Below are 22,037 nucleotides of genomic sequence, written 5' to 3'. Positions count from 1 at the left end.
TTCAAGTTTTACTCTTTTTCTTTTTAAAAGTGGTTTTGGATTTTGATTTTTAATCTTGAAAACAATCTATTTAAGTTCCAAATTTCAAATATCTCTTGAAGGACTCACTTTATTATGATTATTATCACTATTATGATATTATTATTCCCAAATAATTGTTTGTGTCACTAATATTAATGACTTTTTTATTGTTATTATAGTCATCATTATTTTTGATGTCACTATAATTTTAGTTTTTACTTCTTTTGTCTTTTATTATCATTATTATTATTATATTATCACTATAGTTATTATCCGTTTATTATCACGATAATTACTGTTCTTATTATGTTGTGGTTTCTTATATTTATCCTTTGTTAATATGTATTGAGAAACATTTTTCTAACACTTAAAAGTGTGGAGCGTGACACTACAATTTTAGTATTAAAGTTAAAAAGTGTTGAAAAACTGAGCTATTAATAATTAGGAGTATTCATGATTTTTTTTTTTTAAGGAAATAGTATTCATGATCATGAATATAAAGAAGGGAAAGAAAGAAAATGAGAAAAAAGTATTATTTTGTATTTATGCTTGATGGTGATTTGATTTGAGAATGGCAATTTGGAAGAAAAAACAAGAAAGAAAAAAAGAATTGGAGTTATTTTAAAACAATCTCATTTTTCAAAGTCAATATATTTCGTTTAAGCATACGTCTCGTGTTTGGATGCATATTTTGCAGTAAAAAGAAAAACACCTCCTTAATGTAACTTTTGTTCAAATTTAAAAAAGCCATATCTACGATTTCCAAACAAGGTTGTGATTTACTCTTTTATTTAACATTTGTGTGAAATCGCGTTTAAACTATCATTCACTGTTATATTTGAATAAACCTTCAATTTCATTTTTGAAATATTACTCTTAAACAGTTTTTAAAGTAAAAAAAAAATATAAACAGTCTTTCAAATATTAAAAATATGTATTAATTTTTTTAAAAAATATCTTTAAATTTCTCCCATGGCAATAATAATTCTTAAAAAATGAAATTAATCATGACATAAAATCCTTAAAAATGTCAAACTGTCTCTAACAATTTGTTCATCCTTAAAATAAATCGTGTAAAGGCAAAGTACAAAGAAAGTTGGTTGGGAATTGAAAGGGAAAGGGTAACGAAAATGAGTAGTAGGGTTTGGTGTGTGGTGATGGCATCAGCGCTGGCGTTGATGTTGCAATGGCACGAAGCATTCAGCTCCTACGCTGGCTCCGCAAGTGCGATCATCGACCCTTCCAAGGTCAAACAAGTTTCGTGGAAACCGAGGTCTGTTTCTACTTTCTGCACTACGCATGTTTGCATACGAAACTCAATTTCGTACTTAGCGATTGATGATGATGATGATGATTTTGATGCGTTTGGTGCAGAGCTTTCGTTTACGAGGGTTTCCTGACGGAATTGGAATGCGATCACCTGATTTCCATCGCCAAATCGGAGCTGAAGAGATCCGCGGTGGCCGATAATTTGTCCGGCGAGAGCAAGCTGAGCGAAGTCAGAACGAGCTCCGGCATGTTCATTCCCAAGAACAAGGCTGGTTCCCCCTTCTCTTTATTTATTACCTTTTATATTGAATTTTTATGTGCTAGTGCTAGATCCAATGTCAATCTTATAACTCACTTGGTGTTTGTGGGGCTGTAACGTAACTACAAAGGAACAGTTCTTTAATGTCTTTAACTTGATTTTATTTTATTTTGTTTTATACTAAAAATGATAGAACGGAGAGACACTCCCAATACTACGGTGCAGGGCCCCAATAGCTTGTTGGGACTATTATTAGTAGAGACCCATCTAAAAGATTACCGCACATGTGTATATTGCAAACAGTTTTACCCGGCAGTAGATTACTCAACTTGTCTTTGAGCGTCAGGGGATCTCCCTAAGGAGTAAGGAGGTTAAAACAATTGTACTGAACATTCCAGTGTTGTCGGATAAGAAAAGAAAAAAAGTGCTAAACGCACAAGTCCAATAGAAAAGGAACGAGGGGAAGAAGTGACAAGAACATAAAATTGTGAATGAAAGAGTGTGACGAGACTTTCTCCATTCGAGATGTTAGAAGGTGCAAAATCAATAGGTGCCGGAGCTGCTATAATTGCTTCGATGGGAGTTGCTGTAGGTATTGGAAATGTATTCGGGATATCTTTTTCTATTATCCGTACCTAAGGTTCAGTGATGACTTATGATATTTACCCAAAGGTAGATTTGGAAAGCCAATTCCACCCGTGAGAGAGAGAACAATCTCTAGTGATTTGGAAAGTCAATTTCTCCCATGATATTATTTTTTGCTTTTACATGGTGAGTTAGGGAATGAGGACTAGAAGAATAGCATGGTGAGTAAGGGAGAATATTCTGATTGGGATTTGTGAGTTGTCCTGTCTGAGTTTTGACAGGTTTTGTAGACACTATGGGGGATTTTTTTAGGCTTTTTCTGTTGTTTGATCTACGGTGGGTTCAACTTTTAATTCATGTTATACAAAAAAGAAAACTGTGCTGGGTACTTTCTATGAAATGTTTTTTACTCTGTTCAGTTATTTTATAGGATCCAATTGTTGCTGGTGTAGAGGACAAGATTTCATCATGGACCCTTCTTCCAAAAGGTATGGCTTATATAAAATAATGATGGAAGTCTGCATGGTATTATTATAAAAGCTGTGGAACTTATATTATATCTCTGCCCTGCTGATAATTGATACTAAGCTTGTATGACTTTTACTTGCATGTGATTGGGTCAACTGCAATTATGATTGTCATTTGTTATTTTATTTCTAATTTTGTTGGTTTTTCTCTTTCCATAATGTCTGGATTATACACAATCATTTTATGTTTTGGCCTGAAACACTAAAATTACAAGTGAATGAGAAGGTAGTCTTATTATTCTTCTCTGTATCTTGGCACTTGTTGTTTTGTTATGGTAACTGTCGTCTTTGGCTTTAAAACAAAGTCTTTTAAACAAGGGCTATAAAAAACATAGGAGGAAACCAATCATGAATATGTTTACTTGTCAAATAGAATATAATCAGATTATTTCAGGACTGAACTGTGATGCTAGTGTTGGGCTCTGGGGCTATTATGATTTATAAAGTTTTTGAAGTTTTAGGACTCCATTCTCTCTCTTCCATCTGCGTGCCTACTGTGGCCTTCCAAAGTTTCCCTTCCTGTCTTATTCTGCATGTCAAGAAAGCCCTATTGTGACTGTGATGTGTAGAATTGTTTATTGCAATTCTCCATTCCTCCAAACTTCTAAAATTCCACAGTGAACTTTAAACTTGTCCCAATTAAATAATGGAAGCTATTACCATTTAATAATTTAAACAAGGAAACTGTTGTTGATTGCATTCAGTGTCATCTTAGGTGTTCAGTATGTTCTTACTTAAATACCAGTTTAGAAGGTTTTAAACCAGGACCCAGATTACTTTTTCCTAATAAAAGCTTTGTACTTTTATATTCTTAATAAAATAGCATACATTTAAAATAAACTTTTTTTTTACCGAATACTTAAATTCTTTAATTTGTTTAAATTTATCTTTTCCATAACTCTCAACATTGACTTTATAGATGTTAGGGTATATGGAAAGCATGAAGGGACTCTCACCCCTTTTTTTTTTTGTGGGTATGGTACCCAACAAGCATTCAATTGGCTTCTGGTTATATTTAATAGAGCCATAAACATTTGTTAGATAATCAATATTCAATAAATGCTTGACAGCTCCATAAGTACCATATCCATCAGGTACCATGGCAACTTCCAAGAGGGAAATGAATAATTTAAAGCACTCAAAGTTTACTGGAGAAAATCAGAAATAGAGGGGCCAAAGAATAGTTATTGTGAATCACAAGTATCTTGTGCAAATAATCTTCATAAAATCTTGTCCCAAAAAACTTATCTTCATAAATTCAATTATTTTGTCTAATCATTTAAATAATGAAATGCATTTTCAGCTTCTCTCCCCTCCCCTAACCCCTGAAAGGAAAAAAAAAAAAAAAAGGATGCAATAGTCAATTCATTACAGTATTTGATTTCAGAAAATGGAGAAGACATACAAGTATTAAGATATGAGCACGGGCAAAAATATGATCCTCATTATGATTACTTTGCTGATAAAGTTAATATAGCTCGGGGTGGACACCGAGTTGCCACAGTTCTCATGTATCTCACTGATGTAACCAAAGGTGGTGAAACAGTGTTCCCTAATGCAGAGGTTTGTCTAGTATTTGGCATACTTCCATAGAAATAAAAATATAATCCTGGTAAATCATTGTTGTTATAATTTGTCAAATTATTTTTCTTGGCATCTGCATAGTTATAAATGGCCTTGAGGTCTAGCTCAGATCCTTATTTAGTTCTACAATTTTCTTGTGTCAACTGAACTTATCACCAGGAACTATTCAATATTTAAGTTACCCAAAATGTCTTGTGAGATTATATTCACGTCGGAGTTTCTCTCATTTTTTCACTAGTTGCTCATAATTATTTTTAGTTTCTGACAATATTTTAAGATTAGAGACTGAGCAAAAACTTTTGGAGTTAAAAAGCTTATACTTGATTGGGACCTCTTTGGTGTATAATCAAATGGGTAATGATATATATTGACTTTACTTCTAGAAGATGCATGCTAAGAACACTCTAGTTTTTGAGAAACGAGAGGTTGAGGAGATGCAATAGCTGAAGAGTCTGAACATTCCTAGTTCTGCAAAGGAAATTGTTTCTACTTTTTACCTCTAGTGACTAACTTTGATAAGATAACTTATAATTCTGGTTTCAGGAATCTCCACGTCACAGAGGTTCTGAAACAAAGGAAGATCTCTCTGAGTGTGCCCAAAAAGGAATAGCAGGTGGGCAACTGGACAAATAGTTAGTTACTTCTATTGTTTTTCTTTTGCATTAATGTGTCACGCCACACTTTCTGCTTGTTAAATTTTGCTAAATTAAATGGTTAATTTTTTCTTCCTTCCTTGTATGGGCAATTCACAGTGAAACCGCGAAGAGGGGATGCACTTCTTTTCTTTAGTCTCTACCCAAATGCTATCCCAGACACAATGAGTCTACATGCAGGATGCCCTGTAATTGAAGGTGAGAAATGGTCAGCAACAAAATGGATTCATGTGGACTCATTTGATAAGATGGTGGCAGATGGGGGGGATTGCAATGATAAGCAAGAAAACTGTGATAGATGGGCTACCCTTGGAGAATGCACTAGTAATCCCAATTATATGGTTGGATCACCAGGCCTTCCTGGCTACTGCATGAAAAGTTGCAAGGCATGTTAGAAGTGTTACTGAATGCTTTCAAGATTCCACATGATACTTTTGACGTTGACTCAAATTTCAATTGGTTCTCAGATTTGTATTATGTATTTTTTTTGTGTGAATTGTATTGTATTCTGCCTCATTATAATGTTAGCTCTCAGATAGTGTTCCAGTACGCATGGTCACACTTCAAGAGGTACATTTCGTAGGATACTTTATATGTAAAACTACAAAAAAGGAAGTATACGTTGTTTTCTCCCATGTTATTGTTTACCCTCGTTCTCGTCTTGTGTCAATTGTTGATACATTCACTTGTTGCTTTTGTGGAATGAGAATATTTGCTGAAGTCATTCAAGAATTCAACAACATAGCTGGGGTTAGAAATTGAAAAAGAGGCAGAATATTTTCTTATTACCAAGTAGATGAATAAGAAGCTTAATTGCTGATTGCAAAACATACTTTACTGAATTTTATATTGGGGATTTTACTGACTGGATCGTGAGACATTATAAATTTATAGCAATTATTCGTGAACCTTATTTTAAGAGAAACATCTTGGCAACTATGGTGAAAAGAATAAGAAAGTATAATAATCATTGTAGGGCAGTGACAATTTTTTTCCCTGTATCTTAGAGGTATATGTGATTTCTATTTGGTGATAATTCTTTTACTGAGTCGGTCCGTTTTGGAAATAAAGTGATATCTTCAATCTTGTAAGTATTATCTGGCAAGTACATGATAAGTTAAATCCTAATTTAATTAATCATAATTTACTTTGAAAGAATAATTACAAAGAATGTATGAAATGTTTTCATGTTTTGAACACATTAATTTTTTTATTTATAAAATATTAAAAAGATTAATAACTAATATAGTAAGATATAATATACCAATATTCTTTTTTTATACATATATAACAATACTCTTTATAAAAAGTAGTAATTGATAAAATTTCCTTATGAATGAAATAAAATGTTGAAAAAAATATTGATGTGGTCCAATCTTCTTGATGGTGTCTCAAAATTTGTAAGTCGATTGCACCTCTTTGGTTGCGTACTCACTCTTGTGAATATTGATAAACCTAAAGCGAAAAAAAAAAAAATACTTGCTTCCGTGTCATTGGAAAATTGTAAAGGCACTTTGTTGTTTTGGTGATTAAATTACTTCTTTTAACTAATATTTTCTCACTAGGTTAATTTAGGTTTATTGATTATGTCTTTTGTGGTTAAAAAGGAATAAAGAAAAGTTATATTTAATGTCTTGTAACGGGTCCATAAACATTACAATTAACTAGGGAAACAACTATAGGAGGAAAATTCATGTGATGAATAAAGTTACGCACATTTAATAGAACAATCCATGGTAGCTATTTTTTTTTTTTTGGGGGGGGGGGGGGGGGGTGATCCTTGATAACTTCTGCAGTGCGCATGGAGATTTTAACCAAGTTTGAAGGCTTTTTAGCTGTTAAAACATGCTATTATGGATACGATGACAAAACCGTTGTCCAAATTATAAGAGAAGAATACAAAAGAAAATGTTGAATTGGTGATAAAGACAATTGGTGGGAGCATAGCCTTCCAAATCTCAATGAGGCGTTTTGTCATGGAGTATATAATGGAAAACCAAAGGAAAGGATCACAAAGAATCCTGTCAAATCAGGGGAATTAGAAAGATGCCCATGTTTTGTGGTCCTAGTGTTCCCAAGAGATGCTGCTTAGCTCAATCTCCAAAAGATTCATGCTCCTCTAAGTGCATTGCACCTTGCAGGTGATGGCAACAGCCATAACTTACAATATTTTTTTAATCTCTCTCTTTTCTTTCTTTTTCTTTGTCAATGCAACGAATAGTATCAGAATGATTGCAAAAAAATAATTAAATTGTAATAACAGAGAGCAGTGCAAATTGTCATGGTTAGAAATATTGTGAGAAAGAAGATGAAATAAATGTTGTGTTGTGGCAACAGCTATTGTCTTGAAATTAAGTAAATTTGGATGGACCTCTAATACAATCTGATATTAGGTAGCAACATATTATATTGGAGGCCAAAACACGTTGGGGTCTCACAAAAATGCTCAGAAGAATACATAGTAGAAGAAAAATATAGAGAAAATAAAGTGGGAAATGTTGAAAAGTAGAGAAAGGTTATTGGTCATCAAATTTCACATTGTCATTCCTTATATAGTGTACATATAATCAGTCTGTTTACAAAGATTTAAGAACAACTTTTAATATTACAAAAACCACACGGATATGAATAATGGCTAACAAATCCATTTGATTAAAAAAAAAATGGTAACGTCAAATATGCCGACAGTAACAAAGCAATAAATATGTCAACACTAACAAAGAAATGATTAGCACTAATGCGCCGTATTCCAGTAAAAAAAAAAGCACTTATGCGCCATTCTTTTCACAGTTATTATATACGGATACTAAAATAAATTGATACATGTGGTTAATAATTTAAAATTAACTCTCATTCTTCTAATGAATGTGAATTCGCTTCTATGTGATCGCCTTTAAAATCTTGCTCAATAAATAACTTTTAAAATAAATATTCTAAATATTAATAATCTTAGGTTTTATATATTATCTCTCGTCTTTTTTATAGAAAGAAACACATATATTATTACCGAACATGTGAATTAATTCACATGTAATTATTTCAACTAAATTAATAAAATTAATTTTAAGCCTTAAATATACATTTTTCATTGAATTTAAGTTTTACACTTACTGTAATTATGTAAATTTACTTCAGCTGAACTGTGACTAATAAAGAATATCTTTAGTCTCTTAAAAAAAAAAGACTAAGATGTATAGTAAAAGTTTAGAACATTTAGAAATTTATTAAGTAATTTCATTAAGCATAAAAAAAATCAAAATCAAGACAGATTAATCCAGGTACCTATACTCTTATTTCTATTTAAAATAATTTCTTAATGTATTGGTTCCGTTCGGTTGCACAAAAATAAAGCGGAAAAAGAATGAAATAAATCGTAAACGAGATAAAATTCACATGTTTACACCTAAGTTTTCATTTGAATTCACATTGATTCTATTTTAAGGTGTGATATTATTATTGGTAGAACTAGAACAAGTGTTGAGAATGGAGGGATAGAGGAGGCGGGAATGAGTAATGTTCAACTAATAGCTATAAATAAGAGAGAGAAGTGGTAGTGGGGTCCGTAATAGTGCAAGAAAAATAATTTGCTTCTCTCTCTGTCTTTCTCACAAGGTATCCTCTTCATTTCTGCTACTCCTTGATTGAGCAATAATGTTATATATAAAAATATTACTATAAGGTAACATAACAACCACCACTGTCTTCTTATGTTGTTTTGTGTGACAGACAACAGAGGAACACTCCCAAACAAACCATGGACGTGGGTCAGATGCAGAGACAGTGGATCGACTACACCAAATCCCTCTTCCTCGAGGTAACCCCCCAACACACTCACAACTTGTCAATTATACTACATACCATGTTTGTGTGCTTTTGTTTTCTTTTCTTTTTAAGGTTTTGATTGGTAGATCTGTTGTTGGGTTGCTTTCTATTCCTGATTTGTTTTCTTATGATGGTGAGAGAAGGGCTTCCTGGATGGTCAGTTTCTGCAACTTCAGCAGCTTCAGGATGAGAACAACCCTGACTTTGTGGTCGAAGTTGTCTCTCTCTTCTTTGAAGATTCTGAAAGGCTTCTCAAAGATCTCACCTTTGCCCTGTCAGTACTATTACTATCATACCACTCTCGTTTTCCTTCCTTCCACAGTTCTTGCATTCATTATTCCATGGTTGTCATCAAGGTTTTAAATATCCATCGTTTGCATTGTGATTTCGTCGCGTTTGTTGATATCACACCACATCGCAGACAAATGCAGCCGATGCGGTCCCTGTTATGGTCGCGAACAATTAAAAAATGTTGATGTTAGGGTCCAAATTACGGTAGTGGATTGTTTTTTAAAACCTTGATTGTTGTAAATGGGCCATGCATTTAAAAAGGCAACTTCCAGAGGTTTAGAATTTTTTTCAATTATGCTTTATTTTATTGTTTTAATGGGTAGGATTCAGAAAATCCACGCTTGGTTATAAATGTGCTACTGACTGAGTGTGTGGATGCGTGAAAAATTGATTGCACTGAATCTGCTTCTCCTTGTTTTTCTCCTCTTCCCTTGTTGTCAGCTACTACCATGGTGTTTGTTAGACAGTTGTCTTATGTTAAGTGATGACTTTCGAAAAGTGCATGATCTTCCATGTTCATGGGTTTTTTCCTGTGCAGAGATCAGAATGGCGTTGACTTCAAAAAAGTTGATGCTCATGTGCACCAGTTAAAGGGTAGCAGTTCAAGGTATGAAATTTTATTAAAGCCAACAAAAAATGTAAAATCCCACAGAATCCGAATAAATTGGACTTTTTGTGCCATTAAGCTGTTTTGGGGTTTGTCCTTAAAATGCTTGTGTAACTATTGTTGGTTCCTAAACAAGTAGAATTTTATTCTTTAATGCGCATTATAAAGACTAATCAAACTTAATTAGGAGAAAGTAGTGTTAGAGTATGCTGTCTTTTCTTGGTTTGCTGAGACAAATTTTTTTTTTTTTTTTGTCTTGTCCGCAGCATAGGTGCACAAAGGGTGAAAAATGCCTGCATTGCTTTCCGCAACTTCTGTGAGGAGCAGAACACAGATGCGTGAGTTGTTAATCTTTAGACAAGTTGTTTAATGGTCTTGGCCTGAAGAATAAGTGAAAAAGTTTGAATGTCTAAGCAAATTGAGCAGAAAGTGCTAGTTTGGGTAATTTCATGGTCTGATCATGGAAAGTTTCTGATTACTACAGGTGCGTCAGATGTCTGCAACAAGTGAAACAAGAGTACTGCCTTGTCAAGAATAAGCTTGAAACAATGTTCAGGGTAATTAGATAAAAAAAAAACTTAAGTTGAATAACATTCTATTACATTTTGGATTTGAAATTTATATTTATTTTATGGATACTCGTTGCAGCTTGAGCAACAGATTGTGGCAGCTGGTGGGTCAATCCCTACGGAACTGAGTTTCAGTGGATGATGGGTGGGTTTGTAGAGATGCTTGTATTATGATCCTCTTCTTTGTTAAAGATTATCCTTTATCTTATTTAGTCCATGGTGAATGTATGGGTTTTTATGAAGATAGAAGTTTTCCATCCAATGTACCTTTTTCTTCACCAAAAAGCTCTTCATAATTTGTAATCTTTTGCATGCTTTACTGAAGGATGATAGTAGCACCATTAATTGAACTTTCCTCTTTTATCTCTCTTCCAAACAAGGAAGAAAATTAGTGGTGACAACACAATACAATCCTTTGAACACCAAATACTCTAAATGAACATCTGAATAATAAATGTACAACAATGATACATGTGAATACCATAGCATTATAAAACACTTATTTGACACTTACTATTTCTCTCCATCTTTCTCATTATGTTACATCATACTATAACCTATTACACTATCAATTCTTTCTTTTTCAAGGTATAAACTAGTATCATTGGATGTACATAAAAACTTTACACTTAACAAATATGTTTGGCCATGGGGAATGATATATGATTCTTCATTAGACTTCCCTGGAGTGATATGGGGTGGACTAGTGATGGTGATGCATCAAATGGCAGTGTACTATAAATTTTTGGCTTTATTTTGGCTGAAATAATATAGTGGGATAAGCTTCTTGGCATACCTTGGTTGAAAGAATAGGGGTGTTAAGTTAATGGAGTTGTAAATTCACTTTATTTTGGAATAAGAAACTAGTAAGGACGGCAAATAATTATTTTAAATTGATGTGGAAGATAAGAGAATCTTGAGAAGATATGTAGTGGCGTTGTCCCATAATGGAGTAAATCACAAAAGGAAATGAATGCTCAACATGGCCATTGCAGCAAACATGATCATCTTTGAAATTTGATGTTGATATTCTTAGGATGCCTATCCGCAAGATAAGACATGCCAACCCCACAGTGGTGTCAACTCACCAATGGCACGCTCACGCACAACGAAGAAAATTTATCGTTGTTTTCTCTTTTCTTTTTATTAGTAAGAATAAAAAATAAATATAAAAAAGTTTATAATAAATTGTATATTTTATTTAATTAATTAAGCAAGATTATTTTAATGTCGTCCTTTTTTCTTGATATGGTGAAACATGATAAATAAACTGCAACAAGCCCATAATTGCTATATTTTAACTAACATAATATGATTGGTAAATAATTTTCTTTAAACATGTGATCATAAATTGGATTATTAGTTTATGTGTATAAAAAAATATTTGTTGGGAGAGGTTAACTCCTAAAATGGATTTCAGTAAGTTTATGCTCCCTTTTCACGTTTGAGACATAAAATTTATCAGATTTATAATGTATTGTAGCACATTGTTTCATCCAAAGGTTAGTACAAGTTTCATGTTGAAATATACAAAATGGTAATTACAAGATGACAGGCAAAATCAGTATAGGTTAATCTGTTGTATTTTGCTCTTAAGTATTTATTGTATCCTAAGTTGCTTTTATTTGTTCTTTTCCTATTTTAACTTGAAAGTCTACATTAAAGCTTGAAGAATATCAACCACACAACAAAAAACTAGTGTACATAAAATAAGAAAAAGATGCGCTACTTTTAACAGGGAATATCATAAAGAATGTGGATGACTCCATTTCTTGATCTGATCTTCAAAGCTTCCTACTTTAGCCGATTGGTTCCAGTCACCAAGCCTGTTTGCATACATCTCATGATAAGCCTTGGCATTCACATGGCTAAAAATTCTGACTAATTTCCCATGTTCCTCATCCACCACCATTTATCCATCGATGGACACATGTCCTTGGGCCAAGACTTTAATGGTCTTTATCTCAAATTTTCCATTTAGAGATGAAGGGCCTTCAGCTAGGACAACGGCACCTAGAATTTCCCCTAAGAATGTGTCCTACAACATTATAAATACAAACCGTAAGTAACAAAAACAATGTAGAAACCAAATGATAGTAACCTACTATCATATGATGTATAAAAAGTAAACCCAATCTATAGAATAAATAGTGTATACATTGACGAGGTAAAGATTCTTGACATTCGTTCGGTTACAAGTTGACATGTATGATGAGTGTGTTAATATTTGTAATTTACAATAACTACATTAAAAGTCATAATTACTATAATTTGTGGTTGATAGTATAATTTTTTTTACCATGTATTACATAAAAATTAAATTCAACCAATAGAGTAAATATATATACAGTGTAAAAGTCATACTTATCATAATTTTTTTATTAGTTGATAGTGTAAAATATTTTATGATTTTTAAAAATATAAAATATTTTATATTCACAATGCATAAAAATTAAATTCAAAACCTATATGCTTTAGGTGATATTATTTAAAATGATTCAAGGTGCTCCAATTCCCTTTTGTTTCAGTCTCAAAAATTAAAGTTATAGCATTGAAGTCATACCATATGGTGATATCTGTGGTGGATTTGCTTCAGACGGTGTAGCCTTAATAGCACACGTAAGTCAGATCCAACCACCAATAGCATGCCAAGATGTTGCAGTTATTGATGTGCTGAGATTTATTTTTAATCAATAATTACTTTTACGTTTTTTTAAATTTTAATTCTTGAAATAGATATCAAATCAAGATATTTGGTGCAAAATCATAAGTATATTCTCTACTAGAAGTAATATTGTTCAAATTAAGTAAGATCACTTTAAGCTACAAAATCTTCACTTAGATTATTTAACGTAATTATATATTTAAAGCTCAAACTCAATACTATTATTTAGAATCAAGATATGAATAAATAAAATTAAAAGAAATATTAGTCTGTTTTAATAGATTTCATTTTATACTTAATATAAGTTGCTTAAAAGTTAAATCATATATTGATGTATCTGTTATTATATGGTGTTTAAAGTATTTTTTTTTCTTTTTTATTATATGTGAGAGACATGTGACTTATGTAGAAACTAATAAATAAATAATTAATAATTAATAATTAAATTATAATTTGGTTAAATAGAAAAAGTTTTTAGAGATAATGTTATTTAGTGGGAGTAGTGATTATAAAGGGATCAAACATGAAATTAGGTTTCCTTCCTAACAGAAAATATTATTCTCTATAATCTCTAACCATCATGAAGGTAGAGAGACAAAAAGAATAATTAAGAAAATAAAATCTTATTTTTCTTCTCTTTCAAGGAATCAAATACACCAAAAAGAAGTTTTACTATAGAAAGAAGTACGCACTATTTATCTATTATTTGCAAGAATCATATATTTCAAGATCCTATTGATTTCCTATAATTATTAATATAAGGAATTCTTAAGATTTACATTTATCACATAAAAGCTTTCATAATATATTATATCAAATTATTTATTTGTAAAATATGCATGTCAATACTTTATGTTCTATATTTTTCCCCAATCAAAGTGTAATGATATTATTTTAGAAAACGTGCAAAAAACATTTCTCTTAACTATTTAAAAAAATTTCCTTCATTGTTCATCTAGGAAATCTCACCCCTCTTGGAAACTTCATCATCAATGCAAACTTCAAAGCCCAAAGTTTTGAAGATATAATAGACCAGAGAGGAATTGGGCTCGTTTAATAGGGGACAACATTGTGCATTAACCAAGGCTTTATGTTCATCCATGATAGGATTACAAAACGTAAAGAACAAGGTATAAATCAATGTAACATTTTTTTTTGGGACCCTTTCTGTAAGTAGGAAAATAGAAGAAGTAAACAGAAAGAGACATGAATCCCATGTAACTAGCAAAATATAGTATGGATCCAGACACATATGTACAAAGAGCATGAACTATAGATAAAGCAAATTTCTCCTATGAATTCGACCTTCTCTTTTATTTGGAGAAGCAGGGGCTTCATCACTCCCAGGAAATTCCCACCTAACAACATCACCATCCCAAGCCGAAGTGATCATCATTGGATAATAGGGGTGCCAACTACAATCTCTTACAGGTGCCTCATGATGATCAAGTTTTGCAACTTGTGCACCACTCACCTACAAATAATGTTTAGACACTGATATCAGCTGACATAAATAAAAGGATTAAGCCAAGTCTTCTTCATACAAATGCAGTAACTGTTGATAAAAATATACAATTAATTCTTTTTACCAGGTCATATATGTAAACAGACGAATCACTAGACCCGGTGTAAATGTACTTTTGACCAGTGCTGCAATAAGAAATACACAAGAACAAGATGTCATATTCTCGTTCTTCAGAAAAATCATAAAAGAAGCATTATTGAAAGAGGAATGCTACCAAAATATGTTCCAGTCACTTAACTAACAGCTATTGAATTGGTTCACCACTATAATATATATAGCTATTTGATTTCAAAGTAAATACCAAATATCACAAGCAATTTCAACACCTAAATATGTTGGATAAGTTAGAATCTTATATCATGTAAAAGAACAATGATATACACCAGAGTAAGAATGTTCTAAAAGTAAAAGTTACCTATATGAAGGAGAGAAATAACAGCGCACTAAAGTACGCAACACTGAGTGACCTTTATATGTTGCTAACGATTGATCATGAGGATGCTTTAAATTTCTTGCATATTCAGGGTAGTCCATCCATCGATAGTCCCACTCATCATCTCCAAGGCCAAGACTGTTGGTTTAAGTAATAAACATCATTGTTAAATACACACCACAGACTAGAAGGGGAAAAAATAAAATGGAGTCACTTTTGTTTATAAGTTTATTTTTCTTGGACTTACGTATTGACCATAATAAAATACCATGCCCATGTCAATCAAAATTCATAAAAAGAAGTAGTGAGTCTATGCACAAAAACACACTCATGTGGAAGAGGAGTTAAGCTTTACAGTTATTAAAAACTAAGATGAATAACCATCCAATATATCTCTTGAAAGACAAAGTTCCACTTATGCAACATCAGTAAACTACAGTCAGTAGCATTGTAACAACAATTCTCAGTTCAGTTGTTCACAGTTGACAACCAGAATAACATTTATAAGGGTTTAGAAATAGAATCAATTAGACTCATTGTAACTTCCAAATTCGATGAATAATACTTCATGATTTTGCAGATTTTATTATTCAAATTACTGTAGTTTTTTTCCCAGGGGGAGAAGGGAACTATCACAGCCACATTTGGTTTGCCAACAAAGAGGCCTTATCATAACCAAGTTCTCATTTAAAGATCACATTGAATTTAAACAAGATAGGCCTGAGTATATTCTTTGTATTCTTTCTTCCTTCTACTTATTTCTCTTTGAAATGCCTACTCTAACATAAAAGCATTTCAAGTAGGTTTTAGAGGGAAACAATAGAATTCATTAGCATAACTATGAATGTAACAAAGTGAGAGATAAACAGATTTACTTTATGGCATTAGAAGACATCTTCCTTATATCCCATAATTTGGTAGTTTGATCTTTTCCATTAGAAATTAAATATCGACCATCCCCACGGCTATCAATGAATGTAATGCCTTCTAAATGTCCCATTAAGATACCAGCTGGTTGTCCTTTGGCGACAAAACAACGCCTATCCCACACCTGCACAAGGTCACAACAGCTATGAATTCCTTCAATGAGTAATTGCAAGCAGAAAAACCAAAGCAATGTATTGAGAAATAAAAGGATACAAAATTAAGAGTGTCAATGAGCAGCAACTTGAGAGCTAGTTTTAAATATTAAGCTCATTTAGTCATAAGCCAGGTCTAAGCTTAAAGAACATTGTCCTTGGGCTTGCACCCTGAGAGATATTCTGCAACTACATTCATAAATATGTATTTGTTATATATATGTCATATTTAATAAACTAATAAAGTACTGAGTATTTAATGCAGAACTCGTTCTTTAGTTTTCACATAAGAAAAAGATATCCATCGATTGCAAAGCTTGGTTCATTGAGTCACATGATTTCAGAAATACTCTTACTAATGCAAGCAAATCTAAACAACCCGGTCACTAGAGTATAAACATTGCTTGACTTTGATCAACAGTTGACACTAGTATTGTCCAACTTTGGACTCTTTATATTGTCAAACTTTCTCTTCTCTTCAGCAATGTAGCTAATTCATTAATCTAGAAGACACCAGATACCGTATTAAATGTTAGAAACCATGTTCACTTTTTTGACAATTAAATAATTTGAGTGATAATAAATATGCTAATAGCCACATTTTTTTTGGTGAAGTGCTAATAGCCACATTTCAACTAACTTCACAAGCAATATAGGCAAGCAATAGAAAGCCTAAGATTTTTTTCACAAAATCATCTAAACCAAAACTTCCAAGCATTTGATGAATATTCTTACAAGCACGAAGGCTTAAAAAAACTTCATACTGCACTTTGAGGAAAGATAATCTTGAAGAATTTGATTTCTTTAAAAGAAAAAAAAAATTCAAGGAACAAGCTTAATCTTGAAGAACATCTATATGTTGGTTTCATTTTAACACTTTGAGGAAAGTTAATTTATTTGATAAAAGAAGATTCTTCCCCATATTGAATTGTTCTGACAAGCCTTTTTTTTCCAAAAAAAAAATAAAAATCATTATATCAAATACTTACATGCCAGCCTTCAAGTTAGTTGAACTGGGTCCAGTCCAGAAGAAGAAATAGAGAAATGAAATTCCAGACTTCCAGGATCTCATGAGGTATATGATTTAAAATAATATTTCAGAGTAAATTTACTACACATTTATAAATAGTATTTCTTCATAACAAGCTACTCAGGCATATTAAGTAAAGGATGAAATGAATGGAAACTATATCCTTAGCATTACAAGAAACTCCTAAGCCAATTGCATTGCCATCAACTAAGATCAGATTGCATCAACTACCCTTTCAACAGAGCTCTAATGCCGTGATCAGTACTGTAAACTTAACTCGCCAATAATGGAATAAAGACATACATTAAACAAAAATATTGCTTCCAACATAGATATTTGTGGATATTAACAAATTCAATTTAACAAGATTATGAATATTACCTTGATAAAACTATCATCACTACCGGAAAATATTAGATGGCCAGATTCATCAGCAAAGCAGACAGTGTTAACATCAGACTGCAACATGAAAAAGGCACATCAGGGTCAGATATGATCCAACTTCCATGCTCGCAAATAATGGTCCTCCTTGATTCACTATATGCCACTTTAAATTGACGAACAAATTATTAACAATTATATACAAGTCATTCTTAAAATATGAAGGAACAGGAAGAGAAGATTCTCAGACTCAAAATTTGGCTGTCTTAAGGTCTATGCTTCCCCAAAACCCTTAATTGCTCCCATAATGAACCACAAGATTCGGTTTTGACAGATTCAGGTCAACGTATCTAAATTGAATTTCAGCTTTTATTCTGATTTTAAGCAGTCAGCCAACTTTCAACAAGTATCCCAATATATTTGAAACTTTTTTATTAATTATTCAAAAATACAAATTATAGCAAATAATATATAATACCTGGTGAGCAGGAATTCTAAGGCTCAGCTTATCTGCTCCAAGATCATATACACATATCGAGCAATCACTAGTTCCAGCCACAAGCTCTCGCCCATCCGTTGAAAATTTGACAGAGAAAATTCCAAATTCATCATCACCATTATCAGAAGAGAAATTTAATCCATAGTGAATTTCCTGCAATAATAGAAGGGTTCCTGAATGTAAATCAAACAGTTATTTAATGTGTGTATACACACACAGATGCATACATACACTATAAAAAATATTTAAGGTTAGAAGTTTAAAGCATTAGAACAAATATGCTACTTAATAATAAAAATAAATAAACAGGTTGGCTCATTGGCTGTGTCTTTAACAAAGCACTACAAATTTTCCCATTCTATATGTGAGTTTGGAGAGACCTCATCCTATGACCTAGAATTCAACAGTAGTAGGAGCATGCTTGTGACAATGTAAGAAGCATTTCATTATTTTACAGATTCAAATTGCTTAGAATAAGGAACCAAGTTTTGCATTGGCCACTAGTATATCTTACAAAAATAACTTGTACAATAATTGTAAATAATATAACTATCACACAACTAGGGAAAAAACTGTAAATGTAACATCTTCTCCTTTGCAATATTATAAAAAGCTATGAAACTATATTTCTCTGGCTATAATGAATGGGTGTGAGAAATTTTCAGTACATACTGTAACATTTGCTATTGATTCTGTTGTGCCAGATCCCACGGTAACAATATGGATAATTGGTGACATACTGGCATAAACCTGCAATAGTTAGTTTTCAAATTGAAAAATGTGAGTTGCAAGAAGTTAAAAGAAACAAAGTGACAAATAGCTCAGACTTATATAAGATTCACATTCTTAATTGGTTGTTTATAACAGCAAATTCTTAATCCTAGTAATGTCCATGAACGCCACCTCCATTGGCAATCAACTCAAACTTACAAGATAGAGTTGATCTGGCGAGAGAGATGTATCAGTAACTGTCCACCGTAACTTTCTAGCAGAAATGTCCTTTTTAACTTTCCAGCCCTGGTCAACATCATAGATCCTGATGTGGCTTCCCTGTTTTATAACAAAGCACAAACAACTAAAAGTGAAGATCTAGAGACCCTTTTGTACCTGTACCAAACTCTTCAATTTAATAAAATCGCCTTCAGCTTCATACATAATTTATGTACACAATAACTACGATGATAATGACAATAGTAATAACCTGGAATCCAGCAATTAAAAGAGAACCATCAGCAGAAAACTGTGAAACATAGGCACGACTTTTCATCCGATCCACAATCCAAGGACCTTTGGTAGGCAAATAGCGGCTTAACACATGACACCCATCTGCTGATGAAAATCTCCCTCTTCCAGAATAATTACCTTCTCTACCAACCAGCATTCTCACAGTAGATGCAGGTAACCTCATCTTACCAGGAACAACACGACCCAAAAGCTCATGAGGACTTGACCTAAGTTTTGTGAGCTGTGCAATTTCATGATCAAGATGATTATCCCTTTCTCCAACTATTCCACTTGAAGAAGATTCATTATTGGCACTACCATCACTACAAGTACTTTTATTTTTATTCAACCAACTCATAATTCTCTCTCTATATCCTGCAAAAAGCATCAAGTCCAATAAGAAATACTGAACCAGAAGACTTTTTAATCACAAATACACAAAAATCTTATAATTTTTAATTGTTTCAAACCCAAAATGACTAGCAATACTAACATTCAGTGCCAATAGAGAACCCCTTTCAGACTCAATTATGAAGAAGCAAGACAAATGAAATAAAGTAAAAACAGATGTGCTCAGAACCAAACGTTTTTCAAGTGTAGTCCTTTTTGGTTGATGCAACAAAAGGGTAGGTGTGAAAATTGAAGAGAACCACATAATTAAACAAAAAGAAAGGAACTTTAGTCCAATTATGAGAATTAAAAGGAAAATGAATATCCGCGTACCAAATGAAACTCAATTCAGCATCACTGCACTGCGAGTTATCAAACAGTTGAAGTAAAAACTGAAAAAAAAATAGTAAATGGATAAAGGGATTATTGAGGAATGGAGATTGAAGAAGGTGACCTCTGATTGGAACACGAAGGTGAGTCTTGATTGGCTTGCTTTGCTTGCTTTGCTTCGGTTTTTGGTGCTGTAGTGTGTGTGTGTTTGTGATGAAAATTGGAAAGAATAAAGAATGTTAAATATTGGAAAAATGGAAATGTCAAAGCCCCTTTCGTTTCCTTGGCTTTGCTTGGTTTCTTCTCAATTTGCATACGTACACACACATAGAAGGTGCAGCGTCAATCTTTAGTTGAGTTAAATATGGTATTGTTTAAGTAGTGTCTTAACGATAATTAAGTGGGGAAAAAATTGAATGTATAAATCACAAAAGAGTAAAAAAAATATGAGTTAAATATGGTATCATTAAAAAAAATTCTACTCATATTTTCTTAATTAATGCTCTTAATAAATAGTACTTGTTAGTATTTGCCTAAATACTATTAGAACCAAAAAGCTTAAAAAATCTGATTAAGACATTAATGAATATTTTTATTAAAATTAAAAATTATGTCAAAACTATATTAATAATACTTTGGTTTATAAGGAGTACTAGTAACTTTATTTTCAATATTTTTTCTAATACACTTTATAATTTAAAATTATTGAAATTTAAACATAATTAATATGACTTATTGAATAAGAAATTCAACTTACTAAATACGTTTTTAATTTTTATAAATATAGAAATTTTTTATAGTTTCTAAAAAAATTCTTTTCTTTGAATCCATACTTTTTCTTTTAAAAAAACAATAATGTGTCAGTGTATATAGTAATTTTTCTTCAGAAAAAGATCATATCTTTTTTGTTCGTCATTTATAAAAATAGAAAATATACATGAAATATTTTTATGATATAAAAGATTTAATCACTCATTAATTACAATTACAAAAAAATTTCAGAAACATGTGTTTTTAGTTTCTAATGATGGACTAGAATCACATTACTTTTAATAAATGTAGAGACTAAATATATATATATATATATATATATATATATATAATTATAGTGATTAAAAATAATATTTTGAAGGAACAAAAATATATTTGACCTTAAATATTTTCAAGATATTAAATATTTTTCAAAATTAATATTTTATAAGATACTAAAATGATTAGAATGAGATATTATATAAGATATGTTACTCAATTAGAAAATAGTAAAAATATCTAATAAACATTATTTATTGAAATATAAAATATTTAATATTTATCTTTATTCATATCAAACAATTAAAAAGTAATTAAATGATATATTTCAAAGTCAAAATAATATAAATATTTGATATTTTTATATCAGACTTTATTTCTAAGACGTGTAAGATATATGCACAAAAATCAACTTAAATTTTGATGTATCTGGTTGAGGTAATAATTATCATCCATTTAAAAAAACGACAATTAATAATGAACTGATGAGGTAAAGAATATGGATAGTTCTCAAATTTAATTTTTCATGTCAGTAATGCGACAAGGGAAAAAATACTCAAACTATCACATGCTACCTAAGTCTCTGTAGTCCTTTATGTAAAGAAAAAAAACAAAATATAACATTTTCTTTTTATCTTGATTATAAAAAGCATATAACTAAATTTGTCCAACTATTAACAAAACAAAAAATATTATTAATTAAAAAAGTTATCTCTTAAAAAATAATCATCACTTAAACTATTTAATGTTATAAGCAATTTTAAAATAAAATCAAAATTTATAGTATTATAGATTAAAATTAATTAATATAAATATTTTTATTAATTTTGATAAATTAAATATTTGTTTATTATATATAGAACGGAAGATAATAGTATATAGTTCTTTTTATAAAAATAAAAAATCCGTTAAATTTCATAGCCTTCCTCTTTATATTAGAACCTCAACACGTCTCTATCCACCTGTTCCAAATTCGAACTACATGGCATCACAAGAAGCATAGGTGAATTTTTCCAAGCAATTAATTAGTCACGCAATGAAGCTACAGTTGGATTACTTTTTGTAAAGTAAACAACAAATTATTAGAAAAAGAGAAATGATGCTTGTAAAATAAGTTATACAATAAAGAGAGAGAAAAGAAAAAAAGTAAAAGAAAAGACAAAATTTTGAAACATAATAAATAATATAATAGAGAGAAATAAAAATGTAAAATGATGATGTATAAATTATTATAAAATTATTGTATATATATTATAATTCTATTA

The 22,037-nt window shown here is 31.3% G+C and overlaps 3 protein-coding genes across 4 annotated transcripts; 2 read left to right on the top strand and 1 right to left on the bottom strand.

The window, feature by feature from the left end:
* The first annotated feature begins 1,075 nt into the window (after window positions 1-1,075).
* Window positions 1,076-5,622, top strand: LOC114388432 (probable prolyl 4-hydroxylase 4). Its single transcript, XM_028348925.1, has 6 exons — window positions 1,076-1,294; window positions 1,396-1,558; window positions 2,565-2,622; window positions 4,049-4,224; window positions 4,789-4,858; window positions 4,998-5,622. The coding sequence occupies exons 1-6, from the start codon at window positions 1,152-1,154 to the stop codon at window positions 5,291-5,293; spliced, it is 906 nt and encodes a 301-aa protein (XP_028204726.1). The 5' UTR covers window positions 1,076-1,151; the 3' UTR covers window positions 5,294-5,622.
* A 2,758-nt stretch (window positions 5,623-8,380) lies between these two features.
* LOC114386355 (histidine-containing phosphotransfer protein 1-like) lies at window positions 8,381-10,550 on the top strand. Its single transcript, XM_028346352.1, has 7 exons — window positions 8,381-8,510; window positions 8,625-8,712; window positions 8,864-8,994; window positions 9,550-9,618; window positions 9,885-9,956; window positions 10,103-10,175; window positions 10,267-10,550. The coding sequence occupies exons 2-7, from the start codon at window positions 8,653-8,655 to the stop codon at window positions 10,327-10,329; spliced, it is 468 nt and encodes a 155-aa protein (XP_028202153.1). The 5' UTR covers window positions 8,381-8,510; window positions 8,625-8,652; the 3' UTR covers window positions 10,330-10,550.
* Window positions 10,551-13,895: 3,345 nt separating this feature from the next.
* LOC114388381 (LEC14B homolog) lies at window positions 13,896-20,077 on the bottom strand. 2 transcript variants are annotated; one of them, XM_028348832.1, is made up of 10 exons: window positions 19,868-20,077; window positions 19,001-19,398; window positions 18,730-18,849; window positions 18,472-18,549; window positions 17,779-17,952; window positions 17,301-17,378; window positions 15,686-15,861; window positions 14,793-14,948; window positions 14,442-14,502; window positions 13,896-14,326 (listed from the first exon to the last, which is right to left on the bottom strand). In XM_028348832.1, the coding sequence occupies exons 2-10, from the start codon at window positions 19,379-19,381 to the stop codon at window positions 14,123-14,125; spliced, it is 1,428 nt and encodes a 475-aa protein (XP_028204633.1). In that variant the 5' UTR covers window positions 19,382-19,398; window positions 19,868-20,077; the 3' UTR covers window positions 13,896-14,122. The 2 variants fall into 2 exon arrangements, with proteins under 2 accessions (XP_028204633.1, XP_028204634.1); XM_028348833.1 differs by lacking the exon at window positions 19,868-20,077 and adding an exon at window positions 19,747-19,775.
* Window positions 20,078-22,037: the final 1,960 nt, after the last annotated feature.

The sequence above is a fragment of the Glycine soja genome, chromosome 15 (genome assembly GCF_004193775.1).
Source record: "Glycine soja cultivar W05 chromosome 15, ASM419377v2, whole genome shotgun sequence".
Taxonomy (NCBI): domain Eukaryota; kingdom Viridiplantae; phylum Streptophyta; class Magnoliopsida; order Fabales; family Fabaceae; genus Glycine; species Glycine soja.
Note: the sequence above shows the minus strand (reverse complement) of the source record. Positions and strands in the feature narration are given on the sequence as shown.

Excerpts from the sequence above, each read along its gene's own strand:
- LOC114388432 (XM_028348925.1), top strand. The coding sequence starts at position 1,152 with ATGAGTAGTAGGGTTTGGTGTGTGGTGATGGCATCAGCGCTGGCGTTG. Across the intron at positions 4,225-4,788 it reads CAGTGTTCCCTAATGCAGAG|GAATCTCCACGTCACAGAGG; the intron begins GTTTGTCTAGTA and ends TTCTGGTTTCAG. Across the intron at positions 4,859-4,997 it reads TGCCCAAAAAGGAATAGCAG|TGAAACCGCGAAGAGGGGAT; the intron begins GTGGGCAACTGG and ends GGCAATTCACAG.
- LOC114386355 (XM_028346352.1), top strand. The coding sequence starts at position 8,653 with ATGGACGTGGGTCAGATGCAGAGACAGTGGATCGACTACACCAAATCC. Across the intron at positions 8,713-8,863 it reads CCAAATCCCTCTTCCTCGAG|GGCTTCCTGGATGGTCAGTT; the intron begins GTAACCCCCCAA and ends TGGTGAGAGAAG. Across the intron at positions 10,176-10,266 it reads AGCTTGAAACAATGTTCAGG|CTTGAGCAACAGATTGTGGC; the intron begins GTAATTAGATAA and ends TACTCGTTGCAG.
- LOC114388381 (XM_028348832.1), bottom strand. The coding sequence starts at position 19,381 with ATGAGTTGGTTGAATAAAAATAAAAGTACTTGTAGTGATGGTAGTGCC. Across the intron at positions 18,550-18,729 it reads CGCCAGATCAACTCTATCTT|GTTTATGCCAGTATGTCACC; the intron begins GTAAGTTTGAGT and ends TAACTATTGCAG. Across the intron at positions 17,379-17,778 it reads TTAGAATTCCTGCTCACCAG|TCTGATGTTAACACTGTCTG; the intron begins GTATTATATATT and ends TTCATGTTGCAG.